The 16,956-nt window shown below is 35.7% G+C and overlaps 2 protein-coding genes across 4 annotated transcripts in view; one reads left to right on the top strand and one right to left on the bottom strand.

The window, feature by feature from the left end:
* LOC146004369 (modular serine protease-like) overlaps positions 1-13,313 on the top strand; it is a 122,213-nt gene extending 108,900 nt beyond the window's left edge. For 2 of the 3 annotated variants that reach the window (XM_083143166.1, XM_083143163.1), the window contains exons 11-12: positions 622-778; positions 7,601-7,941. In XM_083143166.1, coding sequence (XP_082999292.1) covers positions 622-778; positions 7,601-7,815 — 372 coding nt within the window. In that variant the 3' untranslated portion in view covers positions 7,816-7,941. Of the gene's footprint in view, positions 1-621; positions 779-7,600; positions 7,942-13,232 lie in introns of those variants that run through there. The other variant, XM_083143164.1, reaches the window with a different exon arrangement.
* A 375-nt stretch (positions 13,314-13,688) lies between these two features.
* Positions 13,689-16,956, bottom strand: part of LOC146004368 (transferrin-like) — a 78,196-nt gene continuing 74,928 nt past the window's right edge. The window contains exon 15 of the mRNA XM_083143162.1: positions 13,689-15,390. Within this exon, the coding sequence (XP_082999288.1) occupies positions 15,211-15,390 (180 nt within the window). The 3' untranslated portion in view covers positions 13,689-15,210. The remainder of the gene's footprint in view (positions 15,391-16,956) is intronic.

Here is a 16,956-nt window from a genome sequence, read left to right as displayed (position 1 = left end):
TTTTGAAAATCCGAAAACATTCAAAAGATTTAATTAAAATTCCTAGAGAAATATTTCCATGAAAGAAAGTGGTACTTAACCCTGCATTGGTCGTGCATGGTCCCTAGTTCCTGGTGTGTGGTTTTCACGTTGGTTGTTATTCATCAATGATTGTTTTGTCAACACCCACCCTCTCTCTAGCTGAGTTTCTAACCTACCTCCTTTACACCACGATTTTGTTTTAAATGTTAGTCAAATCTTTTAACCACTAGGGATGGTTCGTTTAAGTCATTTGAAGTCTGTGCAATTACAGGAGTATCTAGTTCTTAATGAAAATCCAGTCTGCCGTTTTGTGCCAGACTAACAAAGAGTGCATTTTTATAATTTTTTAGAATTTCAATATTTATAGTTTTATAGAATCTTAATTGTGGAAAGAAAATATCTAATCGTAATAATCGAGGATTTGGCATTTTAGACATTTAATTTAGCATATTTTAAAAGCCCGGTCTCTGGCGCGAATATCAACGTAATTTTCTCATGCAACCCATGAAGGATTAAATCCATTTCTGATTGAAGCTCGGGTAGAAAACTGAAATTTTCCATGTAAAATATATTTGATGACAATACTGTTATTCATGACAGGTGGCTGGTTGGGGTGAAACTGAAACTGGAAAACCTAGTGATACCCTTCAGTCTGCTCGATTGCCATACATTGAATACAGGAAGTGTATTGAAGCTGTTCCTCCAGGTTTTAAACCTCTAGTTACACCAGATAAATTTTGTGCTGGTTATCTGAATGGTATGTATAATGATCTGCTTAAAGGTTTCATTTTATTATATTGTAGGACCCTGTGTAGTTATAATAAAATATCTTTATATCTATTTGCATAAAACTTCATATTTTGTATTCTGAAATTACCAATGCAATTCAGTACCATACTCATAATCATTATTTCTCCATAAACTAGAGCTTTATTTGCATGTGAAATTTGTCAACTAGAGATACATAGATTTTATATGTATGTTTTTTTGAGAGCATTAATATTTGGTATGGTCAATAAATCTCCGGATTAATGGCGTGAAAAAGTTAAATAAAGTGACAGAGCGATGAAACTTACTGGCGCTTTGGAGGCAAATTGCACATACGCAATCTCCCTTCCCTGCCAGTGCTGCCACCTAGCGATGCGGTCTGGAACTTCTCTCGCAGACATGTGGCGTACCCCAGCCTGGCCTACATATCCCATATATTTCATCGCTCAGTCACTTTATTTCACTTTTTCATGGCATTAATCCGGTTATTTATTGACCATACCAAATAGTATATAATGAAATTTAAGCATAATATAATCCATATTAAGTGTTAGCATGTAAAAAAAAATCTACACATTCTAAAAACATTTGCGTACAGGGTGTGTAGTAAGTAAGTATGCATTAAAAAATGGTTCTAGGTTTTGTAATTTTAATGCAATCACGATCAAATTTTGTAAACATGTACATAATGGCATAGAGTTTGATAATTTTCTAAGAATTTCACATATCTTGTGAATATCCACTAGTGAACATGTGGTGCAGAATGTCCACCATGGGTCATTGGCCCATATCTCCTGCATGACACCATAAATGACACCACTACCTTCAGATGTTGGAAGATTATGTGTGACCCATCACATCTGAGACATCCCCGATGGTGCAGTGGTAGCGTCATCGCCTTGTAATCAAGGGGTCCCAGGTTCAATACCCGGTGGAGGCACATAGTGGTTCGGATTCCACTTTAAACTGTAGGTCCAGTCCCAATTAGCCTTACTGTGCATAAAGTGGACTTAAAACACCAACTCAAACCATCACATCTGGCTAGGAAAACATCAATAAACAGTTTTCATGCAGGAGCATCTACACTTTCCAATTACTGTATGGTTGGTGTTGGATCAGAGAATTCCAGGTCATTGGCTGGGATGATAAGGACCACATGAATGGCCTGCAAGATGTCTAGACATCGCAACCTGTGAATTTTTCCTGTGGGGTTGGAAAAAAGGAGGAGGTGTACACACAGAACCTTGCACACTGCTTGCAGGAAATTGTGGATTCCGAATTGACAGCGCCAGAAATCTTCGACCGGGTGGGCAGAAGCTCTGCATTGATATATTTGGGTGGACACTACAAATGTAAGACCTTATATGAGTTTTACATATATGTATCCCCCTCTCTCTCATACTCTCGACTTTACGTTAAAGTCTTTTCATTTTCTTCATTTTCTCTTTACTCTTTAATTGCTTCTTCTTTCGTTGTCAGCTTCTTACATCTCTTTCTCTTCCTTTCTCTAGTTCCATTCATGATATCTTTCTCTTAAGTGATACACATGCATACACATGCATGCTTAGCCTACACACATATACAGGGTGTCATTTTAATGGCGCCCACGGACCACGGAAACGTATAGAGGACATCAAAACAAACAACTTTTCTCAGTAACATTTTTCTCGTTGGTGTATTATTTCCGCTCTACAGTCATTCAAAACAGCCCATTTTGCCACCTGAATGCTGGCAACCACACACAACATTTGATTGAATTTGTGACGTCATATCCAGTCGTGAAGCAATGCGTTCCACAGTTGCCACGAACACACATATTCTGTGAAAAATGACATAGCTACAATCAGCCACTTTATATACCATAAAACAAAACAAGAAAACACGTTCTGTAACCTAACAGAAGTAAACAAACGATACGAAAAATGAAATGGTAGAAAGAAAATAGAATTCAAGTGGAAGTGGTCATATTGAATTTTGTCTCAGCTTACATGTCAAATATTTGCAAATCTAATTACCAAGTTGGCATCTACAATTTAGTCTATCCACTTCTTCCTTCTGATACTAGTTGTCTGTGATGCACTGAACAGATGTCAAAATAGAAATGGAAGAACTCAAAATTCCGAAGGTAAGCAACACATAATATAATGTATATTCATGGCATTATGAGGCAAGTGACAAAAATGGTTGAAAGTACAGGGATATAAGTAGTAGTAATACAAGCTCCCAGACGACTGTGTTTATCTATGCACTGGATACACATGTAATAGTTCGCAACTGAGAACAGGACAGTATATTCGCTACTGATTCATAATTAGATTGTTATTGTGGTTGTACGTGTTTTAGCCGTAATGTATCAACGTGAATCTCGGATACTTTCGTTATCAGCACAAAAGTACCACAAGGCATCTGGACACAAACCTGTAGATATCAACCTTGCAATGAGATATACAAATATTTGACATGTAGCTGGGCGTAAACAGCCACATGTAATCTGCAAGTCCAATAAAATATATTGTTGTTGATATTTGACATGTAAGCTGAGATAAAATCTGATATCGGCACTTCATTTTGAATACGTTTTTACCATTTCTCATATCGTTGGTTCACTTCCCCCTTCACCGGAGATGACTGCTGATCTTCTGGCTGGTAGGTTATGATGTTCGGTCTACTGGACACGTTTCTCACTTTATTTTACAGCTAATAATGTGGTTAGTAGTTTATCATTTTCACAAAATTTGTGTGTTCCTTGCAACCCTGCCGTGCTGTTTCGCCAAAGGGAAATGACGTCACAGATACGAACAAATATTGTGTTGAGTTGCCAGCATCCACGTGGCAAAACAGTCTTTTTTGAACAGCTGTAGTGGCAGATCGATCCACAAACGAGAAAAATTGTTTGTTTTGATGTCCTCTATAACAAATCTGTTATCCGTGGGTGCCATTAAAATGACACCCTGTATAGTGTTGAATCTAGCCACTTTCTTCCCAGGAAGAGTTATCAAACTACACACGAGAATGTCATCATTATCAAATTATAATACTAATATTTTAAAATTGTGCTTACCTCGCTTACCTCTCATATGTAATTAAATGATATGAAATTAAGTGTAATTAGATATAATTAACTATTATATTAAGAATGAGATTATAAAAATCAATAAAATAATAACTTATCAAAACAGACGATAATTTATATTCTTTCATTATTTCGACTTCTAATTATAAGGAGAACTGAATCAGTGCTTATTATTACCAAGAAGTCAGAAAAAGTATTTCTACATTAAATTGAATGAAAGGCAGCCAAATTGAACATGATTGCCAAATTTCTTAGCCATTGTTCAAATGTTCTGTCAATTTATTGAAATATTCGTGTTTTTTTTAAAAAATTTCTGAAGAGGATTCCCTGAAGGCCACCCAATAAATTCATCACTGTGTGTGTGCATTTTGTCTTTTCTAATCTATCTCGCACCTTGTTTCACTGCCTTTCGCTTTGTCTCAGATGAACAATTATTTCAAGACAGTGTTTGTGTATGCACAACCATGCATTTCAATATAGCGAAATAATTGTGAATTAGTTTTAAACTTGTGTTGCATCACATTATGTCCATCAAGAGCAAAAATGCAAGGCACATGCTCCATGTTATATATTCGGTGACAGTGATAGAAAGTATGGATGGTAGACAATGGTGAAGAATAGAATTAGTTTTTCATTATTCAATCATATTCCTATCACATGGCTTTTTAACTCAAAGAAGTGTTGCTTACTCATTGGACGCTAATGGTAACTTTTCTTCGATTACAACATTTTTGTAACTGACAAATGTATATGGATTAAAATTAAATCTATTAGAAAAGTTTTAAAACCCACACGCAAGAAACAATTCAAATAATTGAAAATCTGTTCAAACTCAAACTTAAAGTGAAATGTCAACCTCTCTCCTGCTAACTACATCCTGGAAACTTCATTCTTGCAGGCCAACTATGTAGTCTCTGGCACCTGAAAACCCACTCAAGATAATCATTTGTGAGGTTTGTGGTCTGTGAGCATGTTTGTGTTCATCCTTCCATCACTTTAATCTAATCTCCATTCAACCTTACCGTCAGCAAGGCCACAACTTGCAGAAAAGTAATTTAAAATAAAACAAATCAGTCGAAACAGCCACAGCGTACTCTTCCACAAATGTAGTTTCATTATTCATGATGGTTGCGGTAAACGCGGTTTAAAATTACTTAAGTGAAATTTAGAAGATTTCGCACTTCCACCTTGCACAATTTAATGGTTCAATCCTATTAATTTCGAAGATCCACTGTCTTCATTCACAAAAGGGTACGGCGTTTGAAGCAGAGATGGTACCGCGTCACTGACAGTGGATCTTCGAAATTAATACGATTGAACCATTAAATTGTGCAATGCCGAAGTGCGAAATCTTCTAAATTTCACGTAAGTAGTTTCATTAGTTCATAACACTTTGAAAGTTGAGGTGGTAGTTTCAATTGCACAGTATTTTATTATTGGATCAAGGCAGCTAACTCCATGAACACTTCCGAAAGTGTTAAATATTTCTGTCTATGGAAGACATATTCTAATCCTCAGGCAATACCCTTCTCAAGAGGACGTAATACCCTTCTTAAGAGGATGTTTCTTCTGTTGAGATAAAATTACACATTTGGCCTGAGTTTTCAATGTATTTTTCCTCTCCAATGGCATGAGGCTGTCCCCTTATAATGAAGGGGTTGTGGTGAAGTACAATGCTCAGTGGTTTGGGCCTCACTTTAAATTGTTAGTCCCTATCAGCCTATCTGAGATTGAAAGAGGGCTTAAAAACAAAAAAATAAAAACGTCTTCTAGATATTTAATGACATAATTTTTTCTTTCAGTCAGCTGTATCTACAGATTTTGTTGACATTTTCAATTGGATATCTGATGCTTCTAAAGTTTAAACTATTCTTATCGTGCCTGATAATGGACCTCTAACAGTGGGCTAAAAAATGTTAATCACAAGAAAAATCACATGATTGCATGACTGATAGGGAAAAATTACATGTAGAAAGAGAATTTCTAAATAGGATTCCTATTAGCAGAACTAACATAAAATTGTTATTTTGTATACCATATCGTTATTTGAAGATGACACGTACATAAAAATTATGATGAAATAAAGAAAGGGACATATCAAACTACCAATGTCTTTCCAGCTATTTCAATGTAGGCCTAATTAAAAAGCCAAAATAATTTTTTGAGTAACTGAGGAAGTAACGTGAAGAAGAGTTTATTTGTTTATTAATAGATTACTTTAATCTTACCCAGGCATGGAGCTGATTTCCATAACCCCCTCCCCACCCCTTCAACATAGTCTCAGTTGTAGCTTTTCGGCCAAGTTATGTAAGATGATTAGTTATATTACTATATATTTACCACATTCCAAGTATCTATTTTTTTGCATCATTGGGCACTTTTCTAAGCAATTTTTCCCAGTAAAGGTTTAGAGCTGCAGCACTCAGGCACCTCTTAAGTCTCCTACCTGCTTCTAATCATGTAAGTGTTCATTTGATCACAGTGTGTATTTCAAGAGCTCTGGTAATTCCTTCTTTTTAATGAAAGAAAAGCTTCAGTTAATTTAATTCAATATAATATTTACTCTGACTTTTGTAAACTTATTCACTAGATCAAGGTTTTTATGGGATAATATTATGTGAATATTTCGATTATAGATTATTTCACAAGAAAAATATGCATGTATTGAACACCATAATTCACTTCTTTATGGAACCATTCACATTTCCCCAAGTATATATGTTTATTGAATTTGATTGGGTAGGCACGAATTTTTGGGTGGATTCCGTTACATTTGTTTGAGGAAACTAATGGATGCCATTAGTCCATACATTGAATTTTAATGAAAATTCTATGTCATGATGTATTTGTATATAATACTTGTTGCTCTTTTGAACAACAATATTAAATACATAAAAACAAATTTGGTACATGGTGAACTTGTTTCTTTGCAATATGGAAAGATTCTCTGTTACACTATTTAATTCACAAATATTGGTATAATTCTTAAGAAGTCATTCTTCCTTCAAGTGAATATTAGCTGTTAAATGAGTAATACTTTTATTTCAATACAAATAAACAATCATTTTAGTAATAGTAAATATTTCAGCTTTAGTTAACAAAGATTTCAACATGCTAATTGAATTTACAGTGATGTATTTTCCACACAGGTTAACAATTCTCAAGTTTTAACAATTACTTTAACTGCTCTTTTTGGAATTCTGTTAAATTAACAAATTTAAACTGTAAAGTAATTGTAAGAACTTAAGTATTGTTAACTTGTATGGAAAACACATCACTGTAAAATCAATTAGCTTGATGAATGTTTCATAAGTTAAACTGAAATGTTTCTTACTAGAAAAAACATTTATGTTTATTTGTATTGAAATAGAAGTGTTATTTAAGAAATTATAATTTGTTTAATAATGCAGTGATAAGTTTGTGATAATTGTTACCCAACCAGACAGTAAACCTACGTTGCAGATATTCCATGCCAATGCTATATGAATTGAACTACTAAGCCAACATTAGTCCCTTTGTACATTATTTAAAACATTAATAAGATGTCATAAGTTGTGAAAACTGTGGCTAAGATAGAGATTGTTTTTGTAACAGGGTTTGTAGATTACATACAGTGCTTGCTTGCTTGCAGTGTGTACCAAATACAAAGAACAATCCCTGGTTGTACTGAAATTTTCTCCACCTTATCAAAAAGTTGTTACTTTAGTTTTTGTGTTTTTTTTTTTTTTGTCCTTACAGGAACAAGTGTGTGCAAAGGTGATAGTGGAGGTGGACTCGCATTTCAATCAAATGATCACTGGTATGTGCAAGGAATTGTCAGCGTTGGAGTTAAAAATGGTCTTACTTGTGATCATAATCAGTACACGGTGTTCACTCAAGTTTCTGAGCATATCGAGTTTCTGAGAAAAGAGCTGACATCATCGAGTAACGTGGGCAAACCAACTTGGGATTAAGACTGTGGTAATGGTATACAATCTAATATTTAGTTCAAAACTGAAATGACATTTTTTTGTGTGTGTGTGTTTTGATTTGCCAAATATATTTTAAATGAATGTTTTATTAAATCGTTTATACATCGATTCCTTAGTATTTTTACCTGTCCTTGGCATTTCTTGTCATAAGAATGAAGTGATTATTACAAATATTTAGATAATTATATTTGAACCAATTCCAATACTGATATTTGAACATTGTATCAATTGATTGTTTGGAATATTTATGAATATTTGATATATAAGCATTCTAGTGGAATTATACCATATTAATTTATCAGTTCTATTGAGTCATTCCATACGAACACAACTCACAACCTGACCATCTCTGATTTTCATGCAATTTGGGGAGTTGAAACTATATATGGAACGTAGAAACTGAAAATTTTGAGTCTCATGCGTATTGTAATTGTCAAAATTATTCAAGGTCAAAGTTCACACAAATTGCCTGTTCTGAGCTCGTTTATCTATACTAAATATGCTGTGACTCTGTTCCTATTTGGCCTAGGAAGCTAAAATAAAGTTTATTGTGCAGGGAATGGAACAAGCCTTTCAATGGTATGTAACAACTCTACCTTTGGATAAAAGAAAATATTGTCATGTGACCTTGACCTTTCACCTTGAAAATCTCAAAACATGTCATCGCCAAAAATTGTGAAAAAAATATATTTGTCACACCATGCTATACTCTAAAATACATGAAAAAATCAAGCTGGGACTGCAATGGGATCAAAAGTCAAAAGATACAAAATAATATGTATAACTATGTGACTGATAAAAGCCTCATTCCAATGTACATCCAGTCACAGATATAACAGTAGGAAAAAATTTTGCACAGCAGAAAATACGCTGGAAACTTTTGGGAGCATGTTGTCTGTCTACACAGTTCTCCCCAAATGCATGTTTGAAAATTATCTTGTGTTCACGTTTTTTTTTGTTTTTTTTTAACGTAGTTCTGACATTGCAGTAATCTTACAATATATTTTTGTTCTTATTTTGGTTTCCTTTTACCATGACACGTTTATAATTTATCGCAACTATGATGATGGATGGAAATTCGAATTCCTGCAAAGGCAGGAAAGTTTAATCAGATTGTCCTAACTCTCGGCCACGAGTTAGCTTATAATTATTTGTAATTGCTAAGGAGTATTTTATCTTATATTCATATCTAACAAGTGTTTAGGACACTTAATTTATGAGTGCTATTTGTTCTGCTGGGACAATCCCTTTTTGTTTGAGCTTATAATTGAAGTGTGACATGCTAAACACTACATACGGAGATCAGTTGGACATCACAATTGTGGGTGATGGAATTTGTGCCTCAACAGGAAATGAAAATTTACAATACTCATTCACTACCCAGCGACAGCTGTGAATAAGCTAGACTTGAAATGAAGAGGTAATATTCATATTCATGATAAGAGAGAGTTGTAGGAAGTGCAGTAGGTAACAAAATCTGTAACGAAGATGTGTAAGTATCTACTGTATGTGACAATTGTCAATCTCCATGGAGGTGTGGTTAGCAGAGCATGCTACGACGACGGGGACCCAGATTCGAATACTGGCCTGGGCATTGTTTTGTGTGTGTGTGTGAGTGAGAGAGAGAGAGAGAAAGAGTGTCCTATCATATCATCACTCACCTTCAGCATCGTGATTCCTCAGAAGTGGCAGAAAAGCAACACTAAATAACAAAAATAAAAATCTATGTGAAAGTTATAAGGTCCTTTCAACATGTCTATTATCTGCAAATCCTACAATCAGTGACTAACTGCCACAAATTTTGAAGTAGTAATTTTTTCAAGTCCACTTTGTGCACAGATAGGAAAATCTGGTTGAAATTTAAAGTTTAAAGTGGAATCCAAACCACTATGTGTCTCCACCGGGCATTGAACTGAGAACTTCTTGATTCCAATGAGGCAACGTTTTGACTGCGCTCTGTTTAATCAGTTACATCTGCATAGATTAACACACATTGATTTTAAACGTATTTAGCATACTAAATAGAATTAATTATCACCATAGATGGGAAATTAGTTTAAGGAAAATAAAAAAATATGAGGAATATCTATCACCTTCTCGTGTTACTATTATTTATAAAATAAGAAGCATTTCATTTCACTGTCGCGCACCATTGTCGCTATTGACTGAATAAACAACAATGTTTCAAACTCAGAAGCCGACACCAAAGGTTCTATTTTTGTAATTTCAAGTTACTGTTCTATATATATATATAAAAAAAAAAACATTTACCTATCATTACTCAGCAATTCCATGCTGACCAAATCCACACACCAACCTCTTTTGGCATTCATCTTGCAGAATGACCGTGGGGACCAAAGATCGCCCATTTCCTGGTTCAATTCGAGGTAATTCAGGTGCCTTATAAAAGCTGCCTTGGAGCATGCAGGGTTTCTAACCCACTTCGCTGTAGAGCTTACTAATACATTTGCGGTTCCTTGTACTAGGGTGAGTGAAAAGTTCCTTAACACCCCTTGAAAAATGTAAAGGAGTTACGCTGGATACAATTGATCATAATAGAAACATGTTGGGCCCAGGAAGAGCCATAGTTGTGTGTGTCAAGCGGAGGTCCACTATATTGTTGGCCGCCACATTGAATTCAACTCAAGCATTTTCAATGGAAAGGGGCTGATATGACATATCAAATCAAGCTAGACTTTCACAAGAAATGCAGTGGTGAAGGTTTTTTTTCAACATTCCAGTTTGCCGGCAAGCATGCTCTCACTGCCCGGTGTGCTAGCTGCCACTCCACGGATAACTCTACCATGAAAAGCACTGTATATATCCTAAGGCCAGCTGCACACCAGATCCGACTCGCAACACGGTGAGTCATTTTGTTCGCTAGCTAAAATCTGATTGCAGATTTCGTCCATGTATAGGTCTTTTTTTTATAATTTGAAAGCACATAATAATACATTATATGTATTATAAGTATAACAGTTTACAGCAGATTCAGTGTATCAGTGTGTATGTAAAATTGATGTGTTAGTTTATATGTTTTGAATTGAATTTATATAATACTGCTACTGTGCTTGCATTGCCCCAATATTTAGTGCTGTGGCTATAGGGATTATTCAAATAGAATTTTTTGGCAGCTGTTTCCAGTCTGTAATTAGAGGTCTATGGCTGAAGTGAATGGATTCACACATGCACAGATTGTTTAGCCGCAAGCTGCTCCATGGGATACCAAATTCCATGGACCTTCGTTGTTTTGTCGCAAACCATTGCAACGTGATTTGAGTCAAATGTTTCGTCCGGTGTACAGACGCCCATAAGAGACTAATGTTATTCCTTCCCTGTGACGATTTGCAACAAAAATGACTCCTTGTCTTGTGTCGTTTCTGGTCCAGTATGCAACTGGCCTTATGGTTAATGATGTCTTTGTAGAGATTAGAACCTATAACTCCTGATTTCACAACTAATATATAGTGTTTACACAGATGATGTAAGTCAGCTGACCCTAAATGCAAGTCATTTAGTTGGATTGACTGTGATTATCCAATGTGCTATAAGGTATATATATGCAACGTCGAAACAATTATGTTTGCACAATATTGTTACTTCCTCACAAATTACAGTTAAACAGCAAAGAGAAGAAATTAGAGAGATGGTGCATGGGTGGATTGGACTCACTGGCAAAACATAGTGAAGGGATTTCATTGTGCAGGCATGCTAGAGCCCACTTCCTCTTCAGTATCTTTCATGGTCGCCCTTGTCATTCATTATGACACAAGCCCTATTGCTAGTACTACAGGTACAAGAATTTCGGGACACTTTATGTTGTCTTATTACACTGTACATATCACTCATCACTTAACTGTCTGTGGTGACATGCTATAATATTTTCATTCCAACTATATTGGAAATTGTTGTGTGGCTGTTGGACTAATATAGTAGTAGTCATATTTGTTTTAAAATATATGTATTTTCTAGGGACAGTCACACTTAATATAGTCCTATATACTATACAAAAATGCATGTTTAAGCTTAAAGAGCATTTATTTGTGCAGTTTTCCTATTCCCGGGAGGGGTTGGTAAGGGTTTTACAGACTAGTTGGCTGGGTTCCTTCCCTGTTTCATGGTGCTCTCACTGTGCGTTGTAAAATGCCTCAATATTTGGGCTATTTTATTTGAAATGTGTGAATTATTTATTAGCATGTGAAAAAATAAAATGATCTGCTAAACAGTTACCCAAGGAACCTCTATCAAGGTCATTTGAGGATATAGGACACCTCCCACCATGCTCTGTATGCCACCTCTCCCATCTTTCAGCAGCCTTGTCATTTGGCACCTAACCCCCCCCCTCCCAACTACTTCCTTACTATATGTCAAAAAAATGCCTCAATGCTTGTTTTATTTAATTCCAATTCCAAATGATTTACCAATGACTTAAATGACCAATGACCAATTTCTTAAAACAAGGCTCTTTGTGGGGCTGTTGCCCACCAGTGCACCTTCAAGATCCTCTGAGAGGGGAGGAGAATGGTCGCCCTATTTTCTCCCTTTAACCCACTCTTGTACGTTACATTGTTTGTTTGCATTTCATCCCAGTTGTGCAAATTATTCATCAATGTAGGAGAACTATAATATTATATACTCAGCGCAGGTCATCCATGACAATCTCACAAATGCTTCAGAGGGGCCATCGCCCCATGCTCCTCCCTTTAATCTGCCCTTTGTCTGTTTTTACCTTTTTCTGTTTCTTCCTGTCATTTATCTATCTCTGTCTATGTATCTTCCTCTCACACTCTCTCTCTTTATCTTCATCTGTTCCTAACTTTCTTCATTCATTTGTATCTCTCTTTCTTAATTTATTGTTGTGTATCTAAACAACACACATTATACACCAACATGTCGGCAGTAGCGAAGTGTGACATTTTTACGCCGTCATCGCAAGACTTGCCAATGTCTGGGTTAATCTCTCAACTGGAGCTGGGGAGGGGGGTTATTCCTACATTGGTAATAATGATAATAGTGTTATGTGACTTGTGAAGTAGAGATGGCCAAATTTTTTTTCTACAGAATATATGATTATAAAATAAGGAAGACGAAACTTTCTTAATAAATTCTACCAGAAAAAATGGAAAAATTGTTAAACCTCTCTCTCCGAAATTCGAATTGCTTCCGAAATCCAGGTAGTAAAATTTCAGGTTCAAGATTTTAAATTTTCCAGAATCTTGATATTTTTGGCCATCTCTGGTGTGAAAATAAGATATGTTAGGAAAAAGGGGGAAATTTATGCTTTTCATTACTCGTATTTTTTATTCACCATTACTTTCATGTATTCTGTGTAAGTTGTGTTGTGCTGCTATTTAATATGTGTTTTTCTCTTAAAAACAAAAGTGTTGCATGCTTTACAGGGCTGGAAATAGCAGACACTCTGAGAAGTTTAATCATGATGACGTCACAGAAACCCTGCCGTGGTCGTAAACACGGAGCCTGAAAAAAAAGGGGGGGGGCTCTTATGACCAGAACTTCAAGAGCAGCGGAAAGATCTTGGATTCGCAGATCTGCTGCGATGACTTGGCCCGCCTGACACCATTGCACTCAACAGGAAACGTAGCGGGATGGTTGGCCATGGTGGGGATAGAACTGGGCTCTCCTTTCAATGTGCTAAACTTAGCACATTTCTTGGGTATTTCTAGCTGTTTCATGGTGTCACTTGACTAATTTCGCTCAAATATGTGAATATTCTGACTTATTTATTTTATGTCTTCTCTAAAATATTGAAAAAGCAATATTTTTATTATTTGACTTTTGTCATCATTGCATCTCTGCATGTTGGGTATACTTTAATAATAAGCACCACATAATCTCGAACTATTTATTCCTTGACCTAAAATGCCATTGAACTTTTATAACAAACTTCACATTAAAAAGAAACACAATCCATTACAACAAACAGTGTTCCTTCTTCTAAGGTATATTACAGTTGAGCCTTGATTTTACACTTTCCCTCATTATACGTTCATTTTTGATGGTCACAACATCTCAAAATGTTATCAAGTTTTCTTCGAGTTTACATTTTCCCTCATCTTAATTATTTTTCCTGCTTGGTTCCCTGAAAAACATAAAATCGAGGTCCCACTGTATATACAGTAAAGTCCATGCACATTATTTAATAACTGCAGTGCCACATACATCGTGTATGTTCTTCCTTCTCTCTTTCTTAATATTTATCTATTCCTTTCATCTGCTTCTGTTTCCCTTTCTGTCTTCCCCTCTCTCTTATTCCTTCCTTTTTCTCTCCATTTCATTCTCACCTTTTCTCTCCTTTTCCCCCATCCCCCGTTCTGCATGAGTCTCCCTCTAATGTAAAAGATTCTGAAAATCTTTGAAGGGTGGGGGAAAACAATTTCACAGTGGGCTACAGACAATTCTCTCCCAATCAGATGTCAAGCAGATTTGAGTCACTGCGCAATTCATGTTTGAATCAGAGCCAAACAATTGGAAGCAATTTACAATATATTCTTAACTTACCAAAGAACACACATGTTATAAAATTATTTACAAACAACACAGTTTTGAGATGTGTTTATAGTCTTTTTCAAGACACTAAGTTGCTGACCAAGGCAGTTTATTAAGATAAAAACACTTAACAGGTAACGTTTCAACCCTGTATCAGGGTCTTCCTCAGACGAAGAACTAAACTAAAATGATCAAGCTTTAGATTTCTTGTATCAAAGGAAAACACTAGCTGTAACTGTAACAAATTTGATAAAATCTGTAACGCTTGTCAAATCTGCCGTTTATTTAAATAAAATACTAAAATAAATGTTGTTTTGTAACCACCAGATATACGTGTATTTATGAAATGCTGGACATACAAAAAAAGTAGTTTGATAACTCAACGAGAAAGGAACTGTAGTTACAGATGTTGTGCTGACAAGTCCAAGCTACTTGTACAAGTTAAAGAAAATAATGGAATATTACATTCGTCAAAAAAATGGCCTTTCCAAACCATATGCATATAATTAAAACCAACTTGCGTATTCTCATCATAAAATTAGTGACGTTAAATTTTGAGTTGAAATTTTCGTATTTCTTTTTGTTTCTTACTCTACATGGAACAAATTATGCAGTAGCTACATATAAGCTATTGATTATTTACAAAATATCACTGTAAAACATGACATTATATTCATAGCTTTTGGTTTGTGAAATGGCAAAGTTCAAATTCTAAAATCTCACAAACTGAAATGTAGATCACACACTAAACACTTTATTTATCTAAACACTCTTTGCACTCTGGTTCATTTTACCAACACATTCTCACAATCCGGACCACAATACTTTCATTTCTTCGATAGCAAGCGATGACTACCATCATTTACACATTTATTGCAGACAAAACTTGGCCAGAGCCACAACAAGAATAGTTTGGATAATGGAAAATCCAATCTCGGCTGCTGCTGATTTCAAATGGCACGTGGAGATATCATCCATTAACTGAGAGTAGTTTCTGCTGTCCAGATAGCCTAGTTCTGGGTCAATGCTCCAAAGATGCTGCATTTTGTCCTGGAAATAACAGAGTAATGATGAAACTTGGCATTGGAAAATATTCTGCGTACAAGGAATTACATGCAGACCCATACACAAACACGCATCTGTTCAGCAACACATTTCATACTTTTTTTCAGGCACTATTAACAGATATTTGGTAATTATATGTAATAATAATAAAAATAAGCAATATAATCTTCCGGAGACAATCCGAAAACTAGGACATCTATCTTCCTCTCTGTTTCTCTCTTCTTTTTTTCAAATTTATGTAATTACTTCCAGTGTTGTTAAAGGTTCAGGAATGCCAGTCCAGGAGAGAAAATCTGCAAGCGTAAATGGGTTCTGGACTGTAAAGAACCCTTTTATCTGTAAACTATTTCAATTAGGTCCAGGATTTTTTTTCTTCCCCAGATCAATTTAAATACGGTTGAAGAACCTTTCCTCTGGATGAATTTAAATTTGGTCCAGGAATCGTTTTTCAAGATCAGTTTAAATACAGTCCAGGAACCTATTTTAAATATGGTTCAGGAACCTTTTCTCTGGATGAATTTCAATGTGGTCTAGAACCTTTTTTCTGGATCAGTTTTAAATAGGGTCTAAGTTCTGTACTGAAATGGAACAATATGCAACTTGGACCATATTTAAATTGTGCAAGAAAAAGAGGTTCTGGTTCTTTTACGGAACCCAATAGAACCCATCAGAATGTATTAGTTCCTGGATTTTTAACAATTCCAGGGTTATTAAAGGTCCAAGAATTGTAAATAAAATCAATTTCCATCCGGGAGAGAAAATCATCAAGTGTAAATGAGTTCTAGACCACAAAGAACATTTTTATGTTTAAGGTATTTTACTTTGGTCCAGGAAGTGGCCGCGGTGGCTCAGTCGGTAACGCGTCTGACTACCATGCTCAAGGTCCCAGGTTCGATCCCTGGCTGGCTCTATTCCGGGAACTTTTCTAACGTTGGAAGCAGTCCCGGTGCCCACCCAGCAATGAATGATATGGGTACCTGACATGGCGTTACCCCCACACCCCCTATATGCCTTCATGGTGTCATGCTAAGCACAGGGGAGCACTTTACCTTTTTTTTTCACTTCGGTCCAGGAACCTTTTTTCTGGATGAATTAAATTACGGTCCAGGAAGATTTTTTTCTGGATGAATTTAAATATGGTCCAGGAACCTTTTTTCAATGAATCAATATGCAAGTTGGACCGAATTTAAAATGTGCAAGGAAAAGGGATCTGGTCCTGCTGCAGAACCCAATAGAACCCATTACAATTTATGGGTTCATGGACCTTTAAGAATCCTGATTACTACTCTGTACATTTCTGACTACAGAGATATCACTGAGAGGAACAACTTGCTAGTAAATCAGTTTAATATGGTGACATGTGCTAAACTCCTTGTCACCTTCTGAATGAAGAATGTTTTCTTCACATATGAAATTCTGAGATTTGGTACATTAGGCTAGAGGAAGTTATTGTAGATGGGTAAATCTGTGACATAAAGCTCAGTAGCTTAGAGTGCAATGTTTACTAATTTATTTTTCATGCTAAGAGACAGGTGAAGGTTGCAGGTGATC

Source organism: Lepisma saccharinum, chromosome 21 (assembly GCF_977018435.1).
Source record: "Lepisma saccharinum chromosome 21, izLepSacc3.1, whole genome shotgun sequence".
Lineage (NCBI taxonomy): Eukaryota > Metazoa > Arthropoda > Insecta > Zygentoma > Lepismatidae > Lepisma > Lepisma saccharinum.
This window is presented reverse-complemented; position numbering and strand designations above follow the sequence as displayed.